At 25.1% G+C, this 27,892-nt stretch overlaps 1 protein-coding gene across 4 annotated transcripts in view; it reads left to right on the top strand.

Moving 5' to 3' along the window:
- The first annotated feature begins 1,332 nt into the window (after positions 1 to 1,332).
- The window catches only part of LOC136981965 (rhotekin-2-like), a 32,114-nt gene continuing 5,554 nt past the window's right edge, over positions 1,333 to 27,892 (top strand). The window contains exons 1-9 of one of the 4 annotated variants that reach the window (XM_067278412.1): positions 1,333 to 1,625; positions 9,587 to 9,780; positions 9,859 to 9,899; positions 13,104 to 13,278; positions 15,379 to 15,532; positions 16,635 to 16,660; positions 20,995 to 21,199; positions 23,419 to 23,544; positions 25,785 to 25,944. In XM_067278412.1, the coding sequence (XP_067134513.1) occupies positions 9,626 to 9,780; positions 9,859 to 9,899; positions 13,104 to 13,278; positions 15,379 to 15,532; positions 16,635 to 16,660; positions 20,995 to 21,199; positions 23,419 to 23,544; positions 25,785 to 25,944 (1,042 nt within the window). In that variant the 5' untranslated portion in view covers positions 1,333 to 1,625; positions 9,587 to 9,625. Of the gene's footprint in view, positions 1,631 to 4,806; positions 5,150 to 8,240; positions 8,365 to 9,586; positions 9,781 to 9,858; positions 9,900 to 13,103; positions 13,279 to 15,378; positions 15,533 to 16,634; positions 16,661 to 20,994; positions 21,200 to 23,418; positions 23,545 to 25,784; positions 25,945 to 27,892 lie in introns of those variants that run through there. The other 3 variants (XM_067278399.1, XM_067278393.1, XM_067278405.1) reach the window with 3 other exon arrangements.

The raw sequence follows: 27,892 nt of genomic DNA, 5'->3' as shown, positions 1-27,892 counted from the left end.
TAGGAAATATAATGCTTCTGACAATAATCCCCAACGGACCAATATAAAGTATTATTTTTATTTAAAAAAATAATAATAAATTTCAAGTATTTTGTCTGTAGTAATAGAAAAATGGAGGTTTTATATAGTCATAGGGAAAAAAATCATTTTACAAATGTGACAGTTATGACAGATGATTCCATGTTGTAATATCATCCGAACCAAAAACAGTTGATGTTAAAGAGTTCTTTAAAACAATTTTCTAAAAAAAAAATGACGTAAATGCAAAAATAAATCACGTCAATGGCATATAAGATTATTAATTCTTAATTTATAATATTTCTGTTCAACAATTTTCATTTATTCAATAATAAAAAAAAAATACTTTTATCAATATATTTTTCGATAGTAAGTGAGTGCTTTTTTAAAAACTAGAATTTATTATTGAAGAAAATATTGATTAAAAATATATTACTTAAAAATAAAATGAATTAAACTTACTGTTTTAAAAATTATATTCAATCTTATAAAGATTTTATACACTTTACAGAGACTAATTTTTATTTTTATATGACTCGAGTGCTAATTTCTTAGTAGTAACTTAGCTTCACTAGTCACGTTTGCAACTTGTAATTTTTCCTGTGTATGCAACCATTCGACGAATAAATAAAATTTAAAAAAAATATTTTTAATCGATACTGTATATTTTATTCATAATAATTTAAATAATAATATAAAAAAAATAACTCAACTTTACTTTTTCGCAAATATCTAAAGGGAAATGTAAAGACATTTTGAATATGTAATTTTTAGAAAAACTTTCACAATCAATTCTAATCATATCAGCAACTAACACGAAGTTTACACTTCCTCTTTTTTTTCTTTTGCAGACTTTTTTATGTCTAAAAAATATATTATATCCACTTCACATATCTCAAAATTCACTCAACAATTACGGTCAAGTGCTTTCATTTAATTGCGACCTTGAATATATTTTTGTAATGTTACAGTTTGGGTAACTTCCGGTTTTGTCTTTACTTATGTTTACATTATCGAGACAAAACAGCACATTCAACTTAAACATGCTATTCCTGATTAGAAACCAAAACAAAACAAACAAAAAAAAACATCCCCACCAAGTGATGATTTTTCATTATTGAGTAACATCTTACAACATAAAAAAATAAACCTTTTATTCTATAATGGGTCTAGATACTTTATATAATTTAAAAATCTTGAAAATATCCCCATTTTAAGAAGAAAAAGTACTTTAAAAAATTACACAATTTTTAAAAATAAAACACGTGTTTTCACGCGGAAACAATGTTTAATTAATCAGAATGCGATTCTTAGCGAATCATCCAAGATGCTTTCACTTCGGATAAACTCCCGAAAATCACCTGCTCATACCTGGAAATCGATGATGTTCACGTTACCATGACAACGGATCCTCTACGTCACAAACATGGCGATTGCAGCTCCTTTCATTGCTAACCACATGTCTTGTGAGAAGAGTAAGAAAATCTCGAATATTTTTTATACATTATCTTAAAATTATTTTTAATGAAGTACATCGATTATCGATTTTTGTAAAATAATGGACGTTATTGTACAAGAATGTACTCAAGGTTCTTCGAATCATACAAGTGAGGTGAGATTTATTTTATTTTATTTTATTTTTAAATTTTATTTTAAAATCATTTGTATTTTGATATGTCTCGTAGACGAACTGACGTATAAAATTATAATTTATTTATTTTTAGTTTTAAATATTATATAAATATTATACAATTTCGGTATTTTAACTTGAAATTTAAACTTTTTTATTGGAATTTTAACCGGGAATATTCATTCGTTGAGCAATTTTTTACATGTTTCGCATCTTCTATCTTTTAAATATTTGAATATTTTTGTTGAATTTTAGTCGAAAGGGCGTGGAACAATTAATTGAATTTAATTATTCGCCTCGTCTTGATTAAACATTAAAATTAATCGAGATAAATTACATTTATACAAAATTAAAATCAACAATTACATAACGCTGTATAAACGCAATTAATAATTTTATAATTAATATTTCATTTGCTAAAATATAGAATACGTAATTTGTAGTAATTTTAAAAATAATAATAAAAATAATAAAAAGAAACACAAAATACAATTTTTAGAAATAAAAATTAAAAAATATATAAAATAAAATTTTTAAAAATTAAAAAAATATGTAGAATAGAATTTCAAGGATTATAAAAGCATTAAATGGAAGTTATAAAAATTAAAAAGCGAAGAGTAAAAGAGAATTATATAAAATAAAATTTGCGTAGGATAAAATGTATAATACATAAAAGCATTTCGCGCAGGATATAACAGAAATTTTTAATTCTTTGTATTCTATTTGTATAACAAATGGTGTTTTACTATGACTAAGTTTCTGGGGATATTTTTTTTTGATAATTTTCTTGTATCCCATTAAGTTTTCAGACAACTTGCCGCCAGCATGTGGGTTCTATCGCGTGCGATCATTCTAATCGCCCACATGAATTTTCATATTTTATAAATTTAATTTGAGACATTTAAACGCTAATGAGCATTTTTAAATATTATAAACACGTGCATAAAATGATTTTTATATACAGTATATTTCTTTAACTATTTATTTAAAATTGTTATAATTTCTATTTAAAAAAAGAGCATATTTTACTATTCATTTTATAATTTTTTACTAAACTAATTTTATAAAATTGATAAATTATGTAAGGTACAGTACTTAAGGATACAGAATATCTTTATTATACATGTAATAAATTTTTAAATATATTTTTTCTTATGGAAGTTAAGCTTTACTTATAGCATTAATTATCCAATATAATTTAAAAGATTATAAAAATATCTAATTATCCTTTCATGCAACAAAGGTTTGATTAAAGATCTAAACAATGAAAAATCAAATGAGGCATATAATATACAGTATATAGACTTTCTAGATCTAAAAGCTTCAAGGCCAGTAATTATATACAGTGTTTAAAGCAAGAAAATAGTATAAAATAAACTATATATAATCTTTTATCCAACTTTATACGTATATTATAGCTATCATTCTGTAAAGAAATCGGATGTAAAGTGTGTCAATTGAATAAAAGAATGTCACCGTTTCCTGTCATATACTCTTCTAGAGGCTAGAACTCGGCAGGGACACAAAATAATAATAATATCGCTTTCGTCACCTCTTATTTACCTATTGAATTCATTCAAATGGTTATACAAAGAAGAAAGTTTATTGTTTAAAAAAGTGTCGATAAGTTAGCCAGAGAACAAATGCTTTAAAAGTAGGACAGTTTTTACTCTGTTATTTATTCTGATATTTCCAGTACAATATAGTACTTCTATATAGTGACTCGCATGTTTGAAGAGAGAGAGAGAGAAAAAGCAATAAACGTGATTGAAATGTAACGTTAGAATCGACAGAAATTATTGACAAAAGCTGAAAATCGCCGCAGGAATAAAGTATAGACATGCAAAGATATATATATGGAATTTTTGGACAGAGTGTGCATTTCTGTTTTATAAATACAAAGGTAAGCACTTTGTATGAAAGTAATGGAAGCATGCCTTACCTTTAATTCATCTTTCAAGGATAAGATATAAATACTCCTACGTTGTTAGATTTTTCTACTGATGAAAGTCAGACTTTTAACACATTTTTAGCGTCTTTTAAGAGATTTTTCAACAATTATAAATGCTATTGATTAATGTTATAAATCTTTTTACTTAAAAATTATTTTATTTTAATTTAGATTATCTTTATCAAGCATAACTGTTCGTTAAATTATTAAATTCTACTTGTAAGCGCCAGTTTATTAGATATTTAACATATATTTAGAATATAAAGATTTTTCAGTAGTTAAATATTAATATATAAAAGCAGTAAATGTTCTTTGCCTTTAGAAAATGATTTATTTTAATTTACATTTATTATAAATGATTAAAGTTTTAAGTTTTTATTAACTTGCGTGTATTCATGTGTATGAGTTACATATAAAAATATGACCCAAAAATGTCACTATTCATAAAATTTATAGCATGAAATGTAATATATGATATACGGTAACTCAAAAAATTGAATAAAAGTAAAATTTTAATGAAAATCCTATATAAAACCAGGTTATTTCAAGTTATATAAAATTAAATAATCGATAAATCTTCTAAAACACATATTTTACTATTGAAAATATTATAGTTATTACATTTAAAGTTGAAGATAAAGTTCAACTATTGCATTTAAGAGCATTAAATCAAATCTTTACTCCTTAAAAATTCCATATTTAATTTAATTTTTAGGCAATAAGGAAAAGGTAGTTTTAATAAAGCCTTTTAAAGTGCTCGACATAAATTATAAATTTACAATTAGTGGTACAACAAATTGTTAGTAAGAACAGAAAATGAGTAAAGATGCGCCTTTTATCAATGTGAAATTAATTTTAACATATTTAAATAACTTATTATACATTTTTATTAAATAAATAAACTGATTTACAGACTTTTTCCCTACAAGTTTGAGTAGAAAAGCTCTTAATTAAATGAGCGAGATTTGGTTTGAAACACAAATCGCAGCTTTTCTGTCAAACAGTTGTTATCTAAAGTTTCTTTTTTTATATATTTTTCATATAAGCTGATTAAAAAAAATATATATATAGAAGTCTTTAAGAGTATTAAAACTATAAATTACCGGAGATTTCTTTTGAGACATTACGAAATAAATACCCGAAATATGAAGTTTTAGTTGTCAAATTTCGTTATTTTAGTCACCAGGCGGTGTTGAACACTCTCACGACATGCTGTCAAGCTTTGCTTCTTCGCTGATGAGCATCTGTGTGACCTTCTTGACACAGTTAAGGTCGCTGACACCATAGTCACCCACACTGGCTCGTAGAGAAAGTGCCTATTGCCTAAAAACATGTCTGCTATATTCGACATAGTCAATCACTTTAACGAAACTCTACAGAAGAGATTGGTAGATAAGAATGAAGAGAAGGATGCCAACCATTACATTTATCAAGATAATTCACGTTTGTTTCATTCAAAGAGAAAATCGATGCCATGTTTTCCTAGTCATTTAAATATTATACAAGATATGGATTTATATTTCGTTAAACAAATTGCTCAAAGTATACAGGTAAGTTTTATGTTTAGCTAATTGCGCGCGTTGAAATCGATTTATTTTCAAGAGTTGTCATTGTTAAACAAAGAATACGAAAATCAATTTCACGATTTGAAATGGATTATTTGTTAGTTTTTTTCTTTTAAATGTAAATGACACGTTTTTCTTGTAAGATTTTTCTTCAAATTATACATTTTGTTATAATAATCCACATGTGCACAGCGTGTTTGTCAATAAAGAACAATGACCTTCATCTATCAATGTCACTTGGTATCAGCTGTTTTAAGGATTTAATTACTAAGATCCTTGAATGTAATTAAACCGATTTATAACTATTTACTGCAGATAACACACTCATTATTAAATTAACGATATAATATATCCATCTGTTTATTATTGAGTTACATTTTCATAACTAATTTTCTCATAATGTCGTTTGTAAAGCTGAATATTCTCGGTCAACCGTTATCTTATAAAAAAATTAGGGGAAAAAAGACTCATTTTTGTTGTATTGATGGCTTGATAATGATCTTGAGCTGTTCACACATATTTTTTAATGATCAATTTGTTCTTTTCACTAACTTTATTATAAAATCTAGTTATACCAGACAAGAAACCAGTCCACAATGTTATCACTAATTACTTCCTGGTAGTGGATGACTTGAGGTTGTATTTTTATTTTTTCATTTCTCTGAACTCTTCCACATTTAGATTCACCCAGTTAGAATTACTTTTCTATCGTTGCATTTTGTTGTAGGATATTCAAAAATTGGAAGCGATTTTGAAATCGTTTGGGTTATCTATACGATTCCATCAATTATATTTTTGAAAAAGTAATTAAAAAAGAATGCAAAGAAACTTAATATAATTCTTTAAGATTCAAGTATTATTAGTATTTTCTAATAATAAAAAATTTCATATTCAATTAAAATTATAATTGATTCATTACTGGAATGTTAATAGAATATAACAAAATGTAGCTATAATTAGAGTTGTGAATTTTGATTAAAAAAAAAAGTAAGAATCTGTGCAAAAATTTTATATATTTCTAAACAAATGAGTTACAAACAGTTTTGATAACTATTACATTTAATATCCAGCTAAGTAATTTTGTTTTCTTGGTGTCAAGGAAAATATCAAACCGACAACCATATCTCCCACTCTTTCTGATGTTGAATCTGGGTCATGCCTATGGAAATATATAAACTGTTAATAATAAATTTACAACCATATCTAATTATTTATTGTTTTTGGAAGTGCTATATGAAAAAAAAAATTAATTTCCTCAATAAAATTTAAGAATTTCTCAAAAAGTTAAAGTTTTTTTTGTTTTTCTGAAGTTTATTAACAAAGTGTTTTACACTTGTATTAAATTATGTATCAAATAGTAAATTATTATTATTATTATTATTATTATTATTATTATTTAGTAGGTAATTGAATCATAAAAGAGATTGCGATAATTGTTTAAATATCAATAAAAAGAATGTTTTTAAATGTTTATTTCAATTGAAATTTTCTAAATAAATTGACATTCATTTATACTTAAAGACAAAAATTTATTTCTAGAATGTCTTGTTTAAAAAGCATTAATCAGTATTAGTTAACATAGAAAATTTATTAAACAATAAAATTTGACTAACTTTTTAAATCTTTTTTAACATAATCAGTTTTTATTCATTCTCTATTTTACTAAAGGAGCACATATTTTATTTTAATGAGAAGTTCAAATCTAGAGTTCTTCTGCAATAGTATAATTATATATTCTTATATGTTTACTATATAATGAATATTTAACTAATAATAAATCAAATATGTCAACAAATGCTAATAATTTAACAAAGATACTTTTCTGGAACATAAAATGTATAAATCAGATCTAGTCAAGTATTTTCAGATTTACACCACTCATTTTTAGAGAAATTTATATGACAAGACTTCTAAAAATATATGATGCAAAAGTGAAAATACTTGACTATTTTTGTTTTTTATATATTATATTTTGCTATGGTAAAAATATTTTAGTTTAGTTATATGATTGAGATGCTCTAATTATAAGGACAACAAAATAAACTTAGATCTTAGGAATGTTTTTATAAATTACAATTTGAAGTAACATAAAGATGTATTGGTTTAATTAAATGTAAAATCTCATATTTTTCGTAAATATGATCTCCCCTTTTAAACGACAGTTATACTTAAAAAATTGATATTTAATTTTCCTAAATTGATTCCAGTTTACAGTTGTAATGAAAATTATGCCATAACAAAAATTCTATATTATATTGATATCTTTATTATTAAATAAATGTAATTATTGGTATAATCCCAGTCAGTAACAGTAAACAGTGATATAGTATTTTAAATTTGTAATCTGTAAAATTTAGATTGTATAAATAATTTAGATTTATTGGCTCATATGATTGATGATAAATTGATAAGAATACTTACTTTAACTGTGATGTTAAGTATTATAAATATTTATTAAATGTAGTATTGTATAATAATTAAAAATATAATTTTGATATGAATAAAAGTCAGATGATTTTAGCTTATTTATAAATTATATTTAATTTCAGACTTTGAATGTAAAAACTATACTTTATCAACTTAAAAGCAATAGCAAAATTTAATTTTAATGAATGCAATAAAAAAATAATTGATATAACATCAGCATCATAACTGTTATAAAAAATGCTTTGCGAAGTTATGAAATTGCTTCTTCACATTGATAAGAATGACAATGGAGGGGAAGAGTTGGACTTTAGGAAATAATACATGCAAATGAAATGGAAGAAATTTTAATTTAAAAAGCAAGATACAAAATTGAATTTTTAAAAATTTAATAAAAAGAAATGAAAGAATAGAGTGAAATAATTACAACAATAGCAACAAAGGTAGAGTTAGAAAAAGAAATTTAAAGTTATGATAGCAACAAAAATGCTAAAAATTGATTAAAAAATTTGTATTAAAACTGTAACAAAAGAAAAACTGAATTCATTTTCCCATTTTTTTAAAATGAAAATAAAGATTTAAAGTTTTCAAGATTTGAATTTTTTTAATAAATGATGATATGAAATTAAGTTTAAACAGAACTGAAAACTTAATTGGAAGAAGTTTAAAAGTTATCAAATAATAGACATATATGTATAAAATGCTCATATTACATAGATTTTATTAACAGAAAGTAGTCTCATTATAGAATCATTTACAGTTATAATGCGTAAATGGTAAGGTTATATTTAAATTAAAAATAAAAATAGTCAACAAATTTCAGTGTATATTGTTAAATATTATTGCTTACATTTTTAGCTTTTAGAATAACTTCAATATTAACAGATAATTAAAATAAAAAATATAGTTATTGAATGAATAAGATTCTAATTTGTTAGATAAAAAAAAATATTAATTTAGGAAAAATTTTAGTATAATTTTTATAATAAATCAATGTATATCAAGTTCTGAAAAATTTAGAACGACAGAAATAAAATCTGTTTTATAAGAAATTAAATAGTTTTGTAGAAAATAGAATATTTATTAATATTAGATTATAACTGAATAGAATAAGAAGAAAAATAAGCCATCATTTCTAAGGAATAACTCAGAGAAGAACATATATTTAAGTTTACTTTAAATAACTTCTGTAATTGATTTCAGTTTATATTTTTGTTATTCTCTTCTGTGTATTTAGCAAATAATTTATTTACTTTTATTCATTTAGAAAAACCAATTTCACTAATGAACAAACATTTTAAACTACATTTAGAATTTAAAAATTTAAGAAAATTATCTGTAATTTGTATAAGAAAAACTATTACGGAACAAACTGTACTTTTGTTCATACGTACTTTAAAACTTTCTACTTTAAAATTTCAAATATTTTATTTATTATAAAACATCAATTCAATATTTAATAGAGCTTGATTAATAAGTAAATTTTTGATTTAAAAATTGATTTTTCTATTAAGTATATTAAGTTTATAAAAACTATTTTTGGAGTTAATTTGGCTTTTATGTACCGTATATATGTTTTTTAAAACTACAAAATATTTTAAATTTGTTTATCAAATGCTTTCTTAAAATTGTAAAAAATTTAAATTAGATTTTAATAGTTTAGAACCTGGACTTTGCAATAAAATTGCATTCTAATATTTCAGTGTTTTAAAAATTAAAATTTTTACAATAAAATTATTGTTTTATATGTATATGACATGTCTTGTAATTTTATACTGGAAATGTTTAATTTATTAAAGTTTTGTAATTTTAAAATATTGTATATGTATATAATATATTAATTTAAATTATAAAATTTATTTTGTTATAGTTTTGAATATTTTACATCAATGTGTTTAAAGAAAAATTTAAATAAAATCTTAAAAATTAGATTATATTGATGATATATAGTTAATATTTTTACTGTGTTGTTTAAAATTTTTAAATATTATTTTACAGGAATATGATTTAGAACAGAAATTAGATTTGGAGATAAGAATGAGGGAAGGAACAACAAAATTATTAGCAGCATGCAAACACAGAATTCAAAGTTTAGAAGCTGCAAAATCATTATTGGTATCAAATGAACGAATGAGTTCCTATCTTGCAGAGTTACAAATGCAAAAGTTAGCAGAAAATTCATCTGGAAAGAAGTAAATATGTTTGCTTTATAAATATTCTTAGTATAAAGATATTAATATTTAACACTTTTTAATATTTGGTTTATCAAGTGTGAAACTGCAGACAAGAAAAGCCAAAGTTGCTGTTTCAGGTAAAATTTTCTTTTTACTTCAAGTCATTGTTTTAGTTCTTTAGATAATGATCAGTTTTTAATTTTTGTTTAAAATCTAAAATTTTATCTATATTATATTTTGAATTTGTATTGTATTGTTCATAAAATAAAAATTTATTTTATCTAATTTATCAGTATTCACAATTAATATTTTATACAGAATATTGATTATGCAAATTGAAAATTAGATAAAACAAATTGAAATACTTTTATGATTTAAAATATATGTATGATTTCAGTCTTTTAAAAGTAAATCAGAGATGTTACACTGTAATCAGTTTTTATTTATAAATTGCAAACATATTGATTGACTTGATATTTCTTGTTTGCACCAGAGATAAAAAAAGACAAATACTTTAAAACTAAAGTGAGTAGTTAAATGAAACACACAAAAACTATGCATTAATTAATTTAAAAAATTTTTAATAACTACAAATTTTGTCTTTGTACTGTATAATTATTTGATTTGATGGATTCTCTTATCCAGAAAATAATTTTGATCTTTTATAGATCTATAATAAACCAGTCATATTATTCTTGTAGGCTAATAATTTTAACTAGTAAGAAAATGAGATCATACTCTTTACTATAAAAGAAATTGATGCTGTAAATTATATCTTTTCATAAAGCAGAAGTATTATTTTTTAATGTATAAAGATTTTTGGATATTTGTTTTCTTCATCTTCAGATAAGGGGGTTGTCCATTAATTATGTGTACAGTTTAAGAGAGGGTTGCAAAAAGTACATCACTCAACACAATGGGGGGAGGGGCTTGAGATATTGTCTACATGGACTTATTTATTAGTACAGTAGAGCATCGTTTATCCGAAACCGATCAACCGGAACGTCGGTTAATCGAAAGCTTTCCAGTTGGACAGTTTTGTGCTGAATCGAACGTTTTTGATACTAGATTAACTTCTAAAGTATAATTTTTTTTGTTTTTATATTTTTCAATATATTTATTTTGTTTGTACAAAATAAAGAAATAATTTTTAGCGATACAATAGCTACAATTATTATTATAAAAATTTTCGTTAGGCTTAAAATCAATGAAAATTCAACATGAAGCGACAGAGAAAAATTTCAACATGGGATAGGTTAATATATTTTTTCGTACACAATCAGTTATCCGAAAAATAAGTTATCCGAACAACCCGGTCCCCAATTGATTCGGATAAACGACGCTCTTCTGTATTCAGCAGCTGGAACAGACTCTTATAAGCCTTCTTATTGGTCATGTGAATTTGCAGAACTTGTTAGTCATTTCTTGGTTCAGTTACAGAATCCTACCAGATAAATTCCTATCAAATGGAAAATTCTATCATCCTAGTTTCTTATCAAAAGAAAAAATATATAAGGTATCATTTTAACATTTATCCAAGAACAAAATTGATCTTTCCAGCCTTGCACAAACATATGCTTATTGTATATTAGCCTCACTTTGATGTTTATGGTAAAATAAATTAATTAATTTAAAAAGAAATGTGTGTAAATTGTTCAAACATAAAAACAAAATGCAAATTAAAAAAATGTGATCGTTAGTGTTGTGGAAACACGTAATACTGCTCTCCTTATAAAAGAACTAATTAGTTATGCTTACATACAACTTCCAACATATTGAGTATTCAATCACACATTTTTGTCTTCAATCAGAAGCCCTTTTCAGATGAAATAACAAGAGTTACTGTTCTACTATAAGTTATATATTGTAGATCAAATTTGACTCACTTTACTGAGTTTATTTGAATTGATTTCAGATCACTCAAATGAATTGTTTTGCACAATGCTAGAAGTAAGCACATAGATTCCACAAGTGGTTTCTAGCTGCACCAAGACCAAGGCATTTTGAACACATACTATAGAAAAATAGAGCTGTTTTTTATATTAATTCATGCTTGGTTTTTTCCTTTACAGTTGGAGATTCTTTGTATATTATATGCTAAATTTTCTTGAAATGATTTTCTTCTTCTATCTTTGCACTTGAGAGACAGGAAAAATTTATGTATTGCTATGAAAGTACTATGCAATTTAAACATGTCCTTTTTTGAACAATATTACATAATTGTAAACATTACAGTGAAACTAATGCATTACATCAATATATTCATGTAGTGCTGGAAAGATCTGTTTTGTATCTAAAACATTTAAATTACATTCTATAATTTAAATTCTTTTTTGTGTTATGAAAGTATTATGTTCCAAAATAGAACATAACTGCAGATAGTAAGAAACATGAGACTGAAATTTGACACTTGATCTGCTTGAAGACATTTGTCATTCTATTAAATAATTGTGCTGGAAGATTAAGGTTATCATATTAATTATTATTGAACATTTCCAGTTAAAATTTACAGTTTAAAATACCCTGAATATTTTTTCTTTGGTAGGATTTTGTCTGATAAGATTCTGCAATGATCTGTCATTTCTTCAATGTCATGGGATCCACAAACTATTGTTCACAGAATTAAAGGGAAGGTAGGTTTGCCAAAAGTACATTACTGTACTTTTGGCAATCTCACTCCCTTTTAAAATATTTTATCAGTTTAGAAAATTCAAAACAAAATATATTGTTTTATCATTAAGAGTTTATATTACGATATTTATGTTTAAATATCAATAACAACTTTAACATGTTTCGTATATTCTTATAAATTTGTATTAATGTTAAATTAACCGAGTGCTGATCAGAATCATTTCAAGAAATTTAATTTGTTGATTGCTTGAATTTAAATATTTCGAAATAAAATTTATTTCATATTTAAAAAACTTTTGTGCACAGTAAAAAAATTAAGACATATCTCAGTGCAACTTTTTAATATGATATTAAATTAAATAATCAAATTATATCATCATTTACCTATTAAAAACAATAAAACTTATTACTTTGTTATCGTAATGCTTATAGTTTAATTTAAAGTCAGAATTTAAATATTCAAATAATTATTTAAATTTCAATAAATAATAAAATGTACTGTACATAAATAAAATTTTAGAGAAAAGAAAAATACAAAGTAAATGTATCATTTGTCCTGATTTAATTATGTCATTGAACTTTTTATAAACAATTTTTCTTAATCATCATGTATCATGTTACTTGATATATTTTCAAACATTTCCTGATTTATAAATTACATTGAATTTTATTATTAATATTTATATATAACAATTGTAATTTTGATTTAGATATTAGAATGCCATTGATTTGGAAAGATAGTGATCATTTTAAAAATAAAGGAGATTGTCGACGTTTTGTTGCTTTCTGTCTGCTGAAGATTGGAACAGAAATATATGATACAGCTTTAATTAATAATATAGATCGTAATGTCACAGATATATCATTTGAAGATGTAATTGTTTTGTAAGTATTAAAAGTTACAATCCTGTATATTTAATTTTAAAATACAATAAAAACTTTTTATTTTAATATATTGTGTAATAACCAGTTAAGGAATGGAAAACAAAAACAAATTTTATTCTTAAATGTTTTTAAATCTATGCATTTTTAGAATGACTCAATTTCAGAACATTAGGTAACATTATAAAATTGAATCAGCATAATTAAAAGCTTGTTGGATCATTTAAAACTTTTTAAAATATGAACTTAAACAATTATTTAATTTTATATTAGAATTACATTAATACATTATAAATCTAACTATCTTAAATATTTTTGAAATACTATTTTTTCAAACTTTATGTTGATAATATAGGAGAGTTTATAGTGATAGGAATCAGAATGCTTCAGTATGATATCCAATTGCTATGTGATATATGCGTATCAAATGTTGGATCTTCAGTTTAATATTTTCTTGAAGACATCTTGTTTTTTTGCAAATGACTATCTGAAAGGTGATTATAGTATCCAGAACATAATAATGATTATATCATTAGCTTCTGTGTTGCTTATGATCATGAGTCAGTGGGTTTATATTTCTTAGGTATCAGTCATGACAAAAAATATTGATATGTTTATCTTTTATGTTATATGATAACTTTGTTGTTGTAAAACTTTCCAAGGTGTCAAAAATTAAATATTTTTGCTTTCATGAAAGTGTATCATTACTTATAGATAATTTCACAATTCTGTGAGAAAGATTGATAAGTGCTTGTTTTGAGTTTATATGTGAAAGAAAGTATTCTTTAAAATTAAAAATTAAATCAAAACTCAGAAAAGAAGCAATAGAAAAAGTACAATTTATTGGAATGTTTTACTATAATGAAAATTGCTAATGTTCTTCGAATATTTCTATTCATCTTTAGACATAATACCAAGTAATCATAATTAAAGAACTGTTATTCAACACTGTCTTCAGCAGTGATAAACCTTTTCCAAAGATGGATCAAAATTGAATTCAAAATGTATTAACTCCAAATCAGGAGCCAAATATTTAATATGAATAATTATAAAATAAGAAAACAATGCTTACAAGTTTTACTTCACTTAACTCTTTAGTCTATAACAGAAAAATAACAATAAATTCTATCAATATATAAGTGAAAAGAAAATAATAATGGAAACAAATATTTTTCTGTAATTTATAAAAACCTAATATTTTCTAAAGATTCAACATGGATACTGAAATCATTTTCAGGTTACAGGTTTGCTGTCATTGATGTAGAGAGATAATTAGCAGTTTAAATACAACCAAATTTGATATGATAACATTTAAGGATGGGAAAGACATTTCCATAAAAAAACAATTAGTACATTATGGCATTTATGATGATGCAAGCAACAAGCATCTTATTTGTACAAGACATTCATGTTATATAAGAGATCTCAGGAATGCAAGGGATCTTGTTCAATGTGGCCCTTTTCTGAAGGTGATGCTCAATATGCTGATCATAATTGACCCTCTGATTTTTCTCACATGCAATGTGATACTGTCTTTCAAGGCTACCAAATTTACAAAATTCTTTTGATAAACCTCACAACCAAAAACACATGGATCAAGATCCAAAATGCCAGAGAGTTTTGGTACAAATTTTTTTAATGTAAATATCTTCTGCATGTCCTAAAATTTCACCACATCAAATTTGGTTGCATTTGGACCCCAAATTTTTTCTAAACAGTGTTAAATAGGAGCACTTTATAATTATGATCATTTGGTACTGTACGTTATCAGTACAAAATATTTTTTTGGATCATAATGTATTATTAATGCATTCAAAAATGATATTTTGTTTATAGTTTGGGTCAATTGAGATTATTGAAGTAATTTAAAAATATCAGAACTAACATAAAACTTAGTTTAAGAAATAAAAAAAGTATGCAAGAGATATTAGAAGTTATATAATCACAGTTTGCTTAAAATTATTAAATTTAAAAAAGTTTTTCAATTATCAGATACTTGTTCAAATATTTTTATATACTGTAATATTATATTTTATGTGTTTTTTCTGATTAAATAAAATATTTGTCATAAGTGATTTTTAACTTAATTATTTTTTCTTTCAGTAATAATATTCCTCCAAATTTTGAATTTCATTTGGAACTTTACAGTCATATTCTACAAAATGATTTTAGTATTGCAAGTGCACCCCATAAAATAAAAAAAAAAATTTCAAATTCTGTTAGTAGAACAATTGGAAGAAAATTAGCAGCAAGCTTGGTAAGAAAAATAACAATATTGAATTTATATAAATATTTTAATAAATTAGGCATCTTTTGTAGTAACTTTTATGATTATAATTAATATGTTTTTTCATTCAGAAATGATTAAAATTTTATCATCATCTAATTGTGACATTATTATACAATTATTATTCAAACCATTATTATTATTATTATCGCTATCATCAAAAATAATGAAACGAATGACATAAAACTTTTACAAGAATATGTTTTATTTATGACAAATAAAATGGAAAATTTATGAATTTTAAATTTCTATTTATTTAATATAAAGCAATATTATAAATATTGTTAATATTTTTATGGAAAGAAACAATATAAGTTTGATCCACTGGATTTTATGAAACAAAAATAAATATTTCAATTTAAAATCTATAAAAACCATTGAGGTGTTAATACGTGATTTCCTTTATATATTAAGGTATTAATGCAGGACTTTTTCTCTGGAAATTTATAAAAATTTGCAAAATTTCTGAAAATAACAAAACACAAATTGATAAATTATAAATTAATATATAATAAAAATATAGTATTATAGCAGAGATCCCAAAATTCCACTGTGTAGAAAATTAATGTATTATAATATTCATGTTTTATGTAAAGTTTAGATATATGTAACTAAACTTTTATACTTTTTCTATCAGAAATCATTTTCTGTTAGTTATAATGACACACTCATTTTTCTTCTCTTAAGCATTTAACTTTAGAGAACAGAGAATGATGCTAAAATCCTGTATTATTAGACTAAATTATATGTGACCAAAAGATTTACTTTACATAAATAAATAAACAAAAATTTCAGATCTTCAATAATATATCTGTTTTATCTTAAAAACTTGTAATTTAATAAATGAAACTTTTGATTGGAGCTGGAGTCACCTAGAAGAATACCTAGAAGATTCACCAAGAGTTATAGTCAAGGCCATCTGCTTCAAAGCCTTGATAAATTATACATAGCAATATTTTATAATTTCATTATCAATGTATAAATTATATAATAAATTACATTTTGCATTAATGAAATTAATTAATTTATTTTTCTGAATACATAATAAAAAAATTATTTTTAATTTATTTAGAAAGAAGATTTAAATGCAATTGAAATGTGAGTATGAGCTTTTGATTTATATTTTAAGGAAGGTTTAGGTTATAATAATAATAATAACAACAACAACCACTCATGAAAACAGAACTAGAACAACTCCAAAGGAGAAAACAAACAATATTAACCAAAACATAACAAACATTCTAAATCATGCATAGAAAGGATGACTTTCTTGTAAAGAGGAAGGATTAGGTTCCCTATAGTAAACTTTCACTATAAACAAATACAGACACTGTGAGAGTTTTTCTGCATAAAACAACAAACATCACAATTACAAAAGTCAATAACTCTTGAAGACAAAAACAGTATACCACTAATCTGGATCTGACACAATATACAAGAGACAAAGACACCATCAGATAATCCTAGGCTTGAGCTTCATAATAGGCACCCCAATAATCTCATCCAGGATCATGTTGACAGAATTGCATTAAACTGCTGGCTGACTCATGGATGCCTCTTTGGAGAGACAGAAGGGTTCATAATTGCCATATAAGACCAGATTATAAATACAAAAACTACAGAAAGCACATTTTAAAAGACATGCCACTTACAGAAAACACTTGTAGGAAAGCCACATCACACACAAAACTATACAATACATTACATTGAGTTGCAAACTTTTCACACAGACTCACTACTTACATTGATGTAACAAATAATATAATACATCAAAAGCTTAAACACAAACTATTACACACCCAGAAACCATATTACAAAGACAGGTATCATAGAATGGTCATAGAAAACAACAATCAAAAAATATACTATGACTGTACATCAATCACAGACAAAACAATACATCACAACAGACCAGAACATTACATTTATTGACAAACAAAACATAATCACATACATTGTACAAATGTCTTGAAACATTAGGGCTTTACAACAGTACATATATCACATTACAGAAAGCACCCAAACTTTAATACATTCCACATAATTAGGAAATTCACAGATGTAAACAGCACATAACTATAGTAGCAGTTTTCTGTAGCTAAGCCTTAATCTTGGTCTGGCAATGCTGTATATATGGGAATTTTTGGGTGTTTAACACCCATCTAGGAAGAATTGGATTAAGTTAGTAAAATAATATTTTTGTCCCAATTCAGATCCACTTTAATCTGCTGTATTGTGTTACTCTATACTTATATTGTAAAAGTTAATAAACTACACTATAAAAAAATATTTTTTAAAACTCCATCTTTTTAAAAAGCCTGTATCAGGCCAGTGATTTAGCATAGCATTAGGCACTGATATTCACTGAATAGGTTGCAGTTCACACACATGCAAAACACATACCATATTTCCTCAATTTAAATATATCCTGGTCTTTGAATAAATCCCCAGAAAATAAGTGTGCTTTTGAAAATAAATTCCAGGTTGAAAAGCATGTGAAATATATTTAAATATAGCACTGTGTAGGAAGGATAATGTAATTTAGAGTGACAGGTAAGAAATTTAACTAAAATTCTGCTTCTTAACAATTGTCTAGAGTTGGATAGCACTTTCTATTTTAAGGTTTATGGAAATATTTTTTGAAATAAAATTGTAAATATTGTTGAATATTAAGTGTGGGAAATTGTGTTAAAATTCATAAGTTGAGAGCTTATCAGCCCAAGGGTAATTAAGTAAACTTGAATTGAAAAGAGATGTTGAGTTTGTACCAAGATGATAGTCAAGATCCTGATTCTAACATCAAAGCAGACATGAATGACAACATAATAGCTTAATTAGACGATGCTGAATTGCTTTAAGTATGAAAATAGTAATTATTTCAAATATTGTAACTGTAAGCCATAAATATAGTCAATAAATGGTTTTTATTGTTGGAAAACATACAAATAATTAAGTTATTTCTTTCAATTTTTACCCATTCATCTGTTGAAAAATAGTAAATCCTGAACTTGAAAAAATCTCAGGTCTTCAATAAACCCTGGGATATACATATAAGTTTTAAAAATAAACTTGCTGGGTTTAATTGAGGAAATATAGTATATACATGTATTATTTGATATTCTGCATACATAAATGGAATATCATTATAAAAAATTTTTAGCATCAATGCTTATTTATGTGAATGTATTATATAGTGTTTATAAATATTAATAGTTTGTAAATTTAAAGAAAAATTAATTATATTAATAATAACTTGAATTTTAATTGCATTAACTATTTTCAGAAAGAGTACAAAATACAACTGAAAATATTATATACAATTCAAATTATTTGTTTTTGAAATTTTTGTTGTTATTCTATTCAATATTTATAATTTTTGTTTTTTTTTTTCTTTTTTTACTCTAATGAATTATCTTTCTTTCAAAGCTTTACTAATTAAAGTTTATTATTCAAACCTAAAACATCTCAAAACTGTTTTAGTATTAATGAATTTGAACAATAAAATTTTAAAATAAAATTCCAATCTAATTATAAAAATAATGTAATGTATAACACTATATTAAATGAATAAAGTAATTTCCCTTTTACGTAAGTACAAATTTGATATTTTTTAAAATGTAAGACTAAAAAAATTAAATTTGGTGAGAGTATTTATTTAATTGTTGTCCTGGGGATACTATAGATTGCATCCTATGGAATTTCGGGACTTTGAGTATATATTTGAACTCGGGACTGAGATGAGTTCAACGATATCCTACTTTTGGATCGGAGGCGAAAAATAAGAAAGTTATCATACTATTTCCCAGCGATTGTGCGATGATCGGGAGTCGCATCACTCTCTCCGCTAAGCCTATCACGTGTTTAACAGGCAGTCCAGCAAGTCAGCTATATATACCTTCAACAGAGGCAGATGTTGATCCATGAGCACACTGATTGTCTGCAGTTGGAGTTAAGTCCTTTTTGCACACCCTCGCGCTCCTCGACCTCGGGGCCTACGGCTCCTCAGGTGCCAATGTGCTTGCTATCACTCACGGTCAGCTAGTACTATGTGCCACTATTGCGGCTTGTCCAACAAACCTAACCTATCTCTCCAGGAGTTGATCTTAGTCCGATGTCATGGTTTGCAGACTTTACCACAAGATGGCAGTACTAGCAACTATGGTGCCATCTGCATGATAGCATTAAAAAAGTATGATGACTTTGTTATTTTTTGTCTCCGGTCCAAAAGTAGGGTACCGTTGAACTCGTCTCGGTCTCCTGAGTTCAGATATATACTCAAAGTCTTGAAATTCCATAGGGTGCAATCTATAGTACACCCGTTGTCCTTTAGTAATTTTGATAATGAAATTTTAATTGAAATACATTTTGTTAAATATATTTAGAATAAGATTTTCAATAATAGTTTTGCTGAAATTAATTTTATTCTACAAGCTTCACAGATAAAAAGTAAAATAAATTTCTGCTAATTTATTAAAATTTACTTTATCATTAATATGAAAATAACTCATTTTAATAAATATATAAGCAAAAAACTGGCATAGAAACAAATTTAAATAATTTTAAATATAACTGATTCACAACTGCTGTGTACAGTAGCAAACACACCCAAACAATCTTACACACAGCAAAAAATTTATTAACTAGAATTTTTTCGAATGTTAGCGTTTAAACTTGTGTTTGGCATTCTGTTTTGTATTCTACTTGAGGAAGGTTGTTAAAAATTATTGAAAATGTTAAAGTTAGTAAAGTTTTGCAGCATTTTAAGGTTGTTTTGGGGTAATTTTAAATATAATTATTAAAATGAACAATAGTTTTATTGATATATTTTATCACAGTGCATATTAATAATGAATTTAAGTTTCAAACTTAAGAAATATATATATTATATATGAAGCATGCAAATGCCATAACGTTAATACCAAAAAATAAACTTTTCAGGAAAGATAAAAAATACTTTTTCTAGTAAATGAATTTATTTCAATTTTACAATAAAATGGTAAAAATCACTCTATATAACAAATTATCTGGAATATCAAAGTGATGTAAATATAAGCTGTAATATTTTAAGTGCCAAAAGTCATGTGATTTGCACTTTGGCACTTTAAACATGGCTTCACATAAATCCAACTTAAAAATACAGCCACTTGAAATGCCACTATCATCACAATATTTTTTGCAACAGAAAACATTGCATTTAGAATTCAATTCTTCAATAAAATGTATGCAGAGAAAAATGTCATTTAATACAATGTTATGACATTGCACACTTCATATATATTTTTTAACTTTGAAATTTTACTTAAATATATATATTACATATTCATTTTTTTAGACATGCAAGCAATGTATTACTTTTCATAATATATTTTTTTATGAATACATAAATATTTATATAAGATTTTACATTAACAACATCTAATCTTTTTATTTAGTGGACCAAAATTTGATTTGGTAGCTCATGCTGTATTAAGGTTATCAGATTGCAGCGGCAGCATACAGACTCATGATTTAACTGTCGAAAATTTACCAAATCAACAGCATAATTTACCATTGTTTGGTCATTTTTGTTGTCGATTAGCTGTACAGCCAGATAGTTTAGTTGAAGAATTAATGTCTGGTTACTTAAGTATTGTACAAGTAAGTATAAAAATATGATTTGATTTTATTTAATTTTGATTAAGATTTTAACTTTTAAATTTATTTTATAAAACAAGTTACATAAAAAAGTAAGATACCAACTAAAATAATCTACAAGTAAACTGAACTCTGATTGAAATATGAAAACATTCAGAGTTCAGTTTTATTTTTTCTATAAAAGATTGCTTTTCGTTGTACCCTATTATTGAATGTTGAAAAAAATATTTAAATCTTACCCACCTTCATTTCAAGAAGTTTAACTTGTTTTTTCATTTAATATTTTTGGAATTTTAATGAATCAAATGTCTTTAGAATCAAACTTTGAAAATGTCAAACAAATTCTTGAAATAAAGCTGATAAGTTTTGAGTGAGTTGTACATTAAGAGGTTAAATAATGAAATTAAAACATTTTGATTATAAAGAATAAGAAGAAAACTATTTAAAAACATTACTTTTTAATTAGCAAAAATTGAAAAAATAAATGCATTTACTATTCACACTTATTATTGAATCATATAATTTTAATAAACTGGCATATTTATTAATAAGTAATGGTTATTAATTAATAACTAATAAGTTTAGTAAAAATTTTCTTTTTATACTTTCTTTTAATTTTATTCCTAGTTTTGAAGAGATTTTTTTTTTCAGGTTTAAAAAGTTTACTTATATGTTTTCATATTTCAATCATATACTGTATATGTTGACATACAGTATATGATTGTAATCTAATGGGAAATTATGACTTATTTAATACAATAGTTTGATTAATAACTTTGAACATATATTAAAGATATGTTGTGGATATTATTAGAATAATGAGGGATTATTGACTAATTTGTCAATAATCATTAAATTAATAACTTTTATTTTTAATTTTATTCTATTTCACTACTTTTTTATGTTATTGATCCATAAATTCTTTTATGATAAAATATTTTTCATGTCTTATATTTATTTAGAAATGTTTTATAGAAACATTTTTTGATAATTTATTACTGTATTTATATCTGGTTTTGTGATTTAGATATGAATAAAAAAGTTATAATTGTTATCTATGCGCTAAATTTAGATGTTTTTTAATGCAGATTTTGTAATTAAGAATTAATGTTATATTAAACTTTACAAATTATTTGTTAAAATTGTAGAAAATATTTTCAGGTTTTTGTTTGTAAAAATTTCTGCGCTTTACAGAATATGTTTTTGTATAATTCGATTATATTTCTTATCAGTTATAAACATCTCAAAGCCCAATGATTACAGATATCCCTTGATGAATGCAGTTAATTAATCCCTCAATGCTGCAGCATATTTCAAAATCGCATTAATCAAATATAGGAATACCTTGGTACTGAACCAAACAATCACCCACTAGAGAAAATTTTTAGTTAATAACAAATAATTTTATTTTAATAAACGAAAATAGCAAATTCACCAATACCTTATTTGCCGAGAAAAACATATCTATGTTAAGTAAAGACAGCTGTTAAAGCCGTGTTAATTAAAATTTTTGCTACATATAAAAAGGGATTGTCGCAATTAATTTCATGCATTAATCAAATTCCGCATTAAGCAAATCCACGTTAAGCAAGGACTACCTGTATATTAAAGCCAAACGATTACCAGATTAAATCGTGCTATATTACTAGTATTAATAATTATTAAACACCAAGAAATTTGGCACTAGAGGTAATAAATATTATAGGTGTAGACACTGAGTTATCCCCAGTTAGTGCTGCAAGTAACTAGTATAAATATGCCTAAAAGTGAAGAATCAGATGGAGGTCTTGGTAGCGTAACTGGCAAAATGTATTTGCATGATAAATGGTAGTTGTGGGTTCAAGATCTGCTCCAAGCCAATTTATTTCTTCCAGAATTTTCTAAATTATTTAATAAATATTAATTTAATTATAATTATTAAATTTAATAAGAAATGGTATCTAATGCTTACCTTACTTCCAAATTACTCTTTATTTAATAATTATTAGTAGCGGTAATGTAGCCTGATTTAATCTGGTAATCATTTGGTTTTCATTCTGCTTTATAAATTATGAACAAGATAAATGAATATTATAGCATCTGACTGAGAATACTTTCATCCTATTATTTTTCATACAGTATTAAAGTTTACAGTACAGTATTTAATTTTGTTTAGTATGTTATTTAATTAATTAAATATAATATAATTAACTCTATTCAATCTATGTATATATATATTACAGCAAATTGGTAATGTCACTGGATGTAGAAGAATGTGGTGTTCATTAAAGAATTGTAAATTATCATTTTGGACAAAAATAGAAGATTGTCAGATTTTATCACCAGTATTTACTGTATTTTTAGATAAGGTAAGAATTTAAAATAATTTTAAAATATAGAAGAATATAAATTGTATGCTAGAAAGAGAGAAAATCAGAAAATATATAAATAATAACTGTAATAGAGTCCTAATTAATTGAGACTTGTTTGATCAAAGTTTTTCCTTATCCAAGGTGAACTGTGGAAGTATGATTTGTCAACAAAGACAAAATAACATAGTACAGTTTAGTTTGTTTTAAGAATCTTGGCTATAACAATATATAAGAGAGGCTCTTGAAGTTTTAAAAAAGACTATTCTGACAATATTAATTGTGTCAGAGTAAACTCTTCTGATGACAATATGAACTTTATAACAGATTAAAGAAATTTTAATTGTAATTGTAGGTTCACATTTGCTTTAATAAATGCAATTGTAAACAAACTTAAGTGTTTTATTGAATAATTTAAAAGTCATTAGCTTCCTGAGTAGATGAAAATAGAATATATCATACACATTAATGCATCCAAATTAGTTTATTCAATAATTTATGAAATGCTTCCTGTTATTCAATCTTTTTATTGTCTGAGGTACTCTTATATTACATTGGATAATTGGGACTACTATATTATCTAAAAAGCTTACTTTTAAAATAAATTTTATCTATGAGAAAGGAACTGAAATTAGTTACCAATAATTTGCTATGAAGAATTAAAATTTGTTTTAGTCTATACTTCAGTCTATTTTGTTTTTTATCTGTAATATATCAATGGAAATATGTGAGATTGGCAGGTAGCAATTTTTTCAGTTTATTTAAAATAATATGTATATTAGGGTGGTCCATGCTTAAATAGCAAAAGAAAAATTTTTAAGTGGAAGTCATGCCACTCCCTTGTTTTGTTACACCTACCATTTCTATTATGTGTTCAAAATTTCAGCCCCCTATCTTATATTAAAGGGGGTGCTCGTCGACTTTGAAATATCTGAAAAAAATTAACTTTCACTTATGAAAAAAAATCCTTAAAAAGAACTATTCAGGATATTAAGTAAAAAAGTAAACTATGTATCAAAAGTAAGTTTTTTTATTCAAATATAGTATTTAAACACACACAAAATGTTATAAACAAAGCAATACTTAAAATAATATTAATTACAGTTCTTTTTTCTCAACCTAAAACTAAATTCATTAGCACTTTTTTGGATGTTTCAGTAGAAACAATCTTTCTGTTTTGTTCAACAACATGAAGTAAAAATTGTTTTTCTTCCTCATTCTTAGTGAGTATCATATTGTAATCTTCAAATAGTTTTACATCCCTCTCCGCAGTGTCATTAACCACATGCAAATTTCTTACGCGACTTTTGCCTTGACGGTAATAAATGTTGTCATCCCAAGTCTCAGGAGGTAATTGCAAGAAAGAGTCCTTGATGTCTAGAACTGAGAGCATTTTCAGCATTCTTTGCGATGCAAAGGCTTTTAATGTGGCTTCTGTGGATAGTTTAGCAGAGTCACCTTTCAGTCACGTGTTTCATTCATTTATATTTCATTCATGTTTTTATTTGATTTTATAGGTTTGAAATAAACTTTGATGTTTCCTACACATACAACATTTGAATTTTTGAGATTTCCGGTTTTTCTGGTAACATACTTTCTGTGCATCATCTTTTCCACTGAAACATTTATTTTTCCAGTTAGAAGTCTGCTTCCATTCACATGTTTGTGAGTGAGTGAAGCCAATATAGTTTTATTATATTAGATGAGGTTTTTAATTTGTATTTGTTGATTTAAATTATTACATTGTTGATTTATACATGTTTATTGTTGAATTATAATATACAGGTACTCCTCACTTTACGACCTATCTGCTTAACGACCACTCGCACTTACGACCAATCGAGTTTCGACCTGCAGTTTGGGGAATCCCCTTTCTCAGCTTGAGTGTCAATCAGTGGCGAATGGTGACATGTGCACTAAGCATACTATAATAGGCTTGCGCGTACTATAATAGTCTTTTTATGAATAAATTTAAAGTTTGTTGTATAATTTGTATAATTTTACAACAATCCTATATTCCCGGTGCAAGCTCTTCCGTTATCGACCAATTCGCGTAATGATGTGGTCGTCGGAATGGAACTTGGTCGTAAAGTGAGGAGTACTTGTATAGCAATAATATAGATACATAGCGCTAATCATGTAAATAAAAATGATTATTTTACAATTAAACAAATAGTGAAAGTTAATTATTTAAAAATATTTATATATAAATAATAAATATAATTTTTTTTATTTTCTAGAATACAAAATTATGCAAAGAAGTGTCTAGCACATATTCATATAGTTTTGTAATACAGAATAATTTTAAAGATAAAACTCAGGAATATACTGTTGTAGCAGATTCAGAGACAGAATATTTGAAATGGACTAAACACATCAATCAACATCTTGAAGATCATAGTAATAATCATTTTTCTTTATTTGCTACTTCAAATTTAGATTAAGTTAGTTTAAAATGCTACTTTCATCAATTAGTAGATTAAAAATTTCAGTTTGGAATAACTTATTATACTTTAGTAACATCTTGTTTTATTAGAGAAAAATTATATATAAATGCAACCATTGAAAATTCTTCTCTCTTTCAAGTACAGTAAAACCTTGTCATTTCAAAACCCAAGATAAAAAAAAAAACAACATTGAATTATCCAAAATTTTTTAAATCAAATTTTTTTTTGTAATTCTCAAATAAAATTGTCATTCTTATATAATGTCACTCATTTGGTTAGAAATATGTTAATATTATGAGTTATTACTTAGTAATTTAAGCTATTTCGAAAAACTTTCAGTTGGCATGTGTACTTAATGAAAACAATGAAAATGTAATGAAAGTACATTCAATGCAAGACTTGAAAATAATGTATGAAAGAAGCTTAAGTGCTTCAATAAGAATTATCTACAAATTTCTTTAAGAGGACCAATGACTAGTTATATGAAGAATTCATGGTCTAGTTTGAGATGACAAAAATCATGTGATCTGATGAAAACCAACTCTTAATTGCTAAAGCTATGTATGTATTCTATTATGAATATGCACATGTATTTAATGGACTTTGGAATTATTGAAACAATAGCTTTTTACAAAAAATGTCTAAAATAATTGAATTCCCTCCATAAAAATAAAAGATTCTTTCATCATTGGCAATGTGTACAATGTCTGAATGACCTTAAATGGACGTCCAATAAATCAACAATGTGTAATTGGTAAAACAGAAAATGAAACTACAAGTTGGGTGTGGAAACTTTCCTTATAAACATGTAATATAATGGAAGATTTCAAATTAAACAATATTTTTGGAGTCACCAGACCAGATAATGACTGAATTTCATTGCATGCATATTTTGAATTATCTGAATGCAAAATCCTATTCTCTTGGCTGAATTACGTGATACTTTGAATTATCTGATATTGAAGTAATGAGGTTTTACTGTAATTTTAATGCATAAACAAATTTAACTGTCAATATTAACTATGAGAGCTGAAAAGTAGAGCCTCTAAATTTAGAACATTTGAATTTTTTTAATATGTAGATTTGAAGTTTATCTTTATTATTAAAAAATGTTTCTTTGAAAACAGATATAGAATTGATGATGTAACACCTCTCAAATTCTAACTGGATTTCATTAAAGTAAACAATTACACAGCTTATTAAATATTCAGTAAATGTTAGGATCTGAAGTTAATAAATTGCTGGAGAAATAAGATGTAAAATTGTTTAGAATTGTCAAAATCAAAAATGTGAAATGTATATATAAGATACAGTAACAATATAATAATATAATAAAAACAAACAAAATAAAAAAAAAAAAATTATCTAGTAGAATAAAGTGAATCCAACAAAGATGCAGCTATTTGTGATGAACAATTTCAAACAGTTAAGATTGTGGTGAAATACAATTGGAATAAATTTGATAAAATGGTCAGGACAGCAAGTATAAATGTAGAAAATTTACAAAAACTTCTCAAATAGAGAACACTTCAAAAGTGTCTTCTTATTTTGTCCTTTTGCACACCTCAGGAAATAAGTCTCATGGGTAGAGTCAACCTTACTTTGAGGCTACTCGTCCATCTCAATATGTAAAACACTAAAATCTTCCCTCTAGCAATGGCATAATCAATTAAAAATATACATTTGATAAATTTGATAATTTCTGTTATTTCCTGAAGTGTGCAAAAGGACAGAATGAGAAGACACCTTTTGGAGTATTGTCTATTTGGAAAGGTTTTGTAAATTTTTTACATTTACAATTGGAATGTTTCAGAAAATATGGTTAATAGAAAAAATTATGAATCACTCTCTTGTCATGGAAATGATTAACAGGAAAAATTCCAATCTTTTTGAAATAATTA

This window comes from Centruroides vittatus, unplaced genomic scaffold (genome assembly GCF_030686945.1).
Source record: "Centruroides vittatus isolate TY-2023 unplaced genomic scaffold, ASM3068694v2 contig_1168, whole genome shotgun sequence".
NCBI lineage: Eukaryota > Metazoa > Arthropoda > Arachnida > Scorpiones > Buthidae > Centruroides > Centruroides vittatus.
Note: the sequence above shows the minus strand (reverse complement) of the source record. Positions and strands in the feature narration are given on the sequence as shown.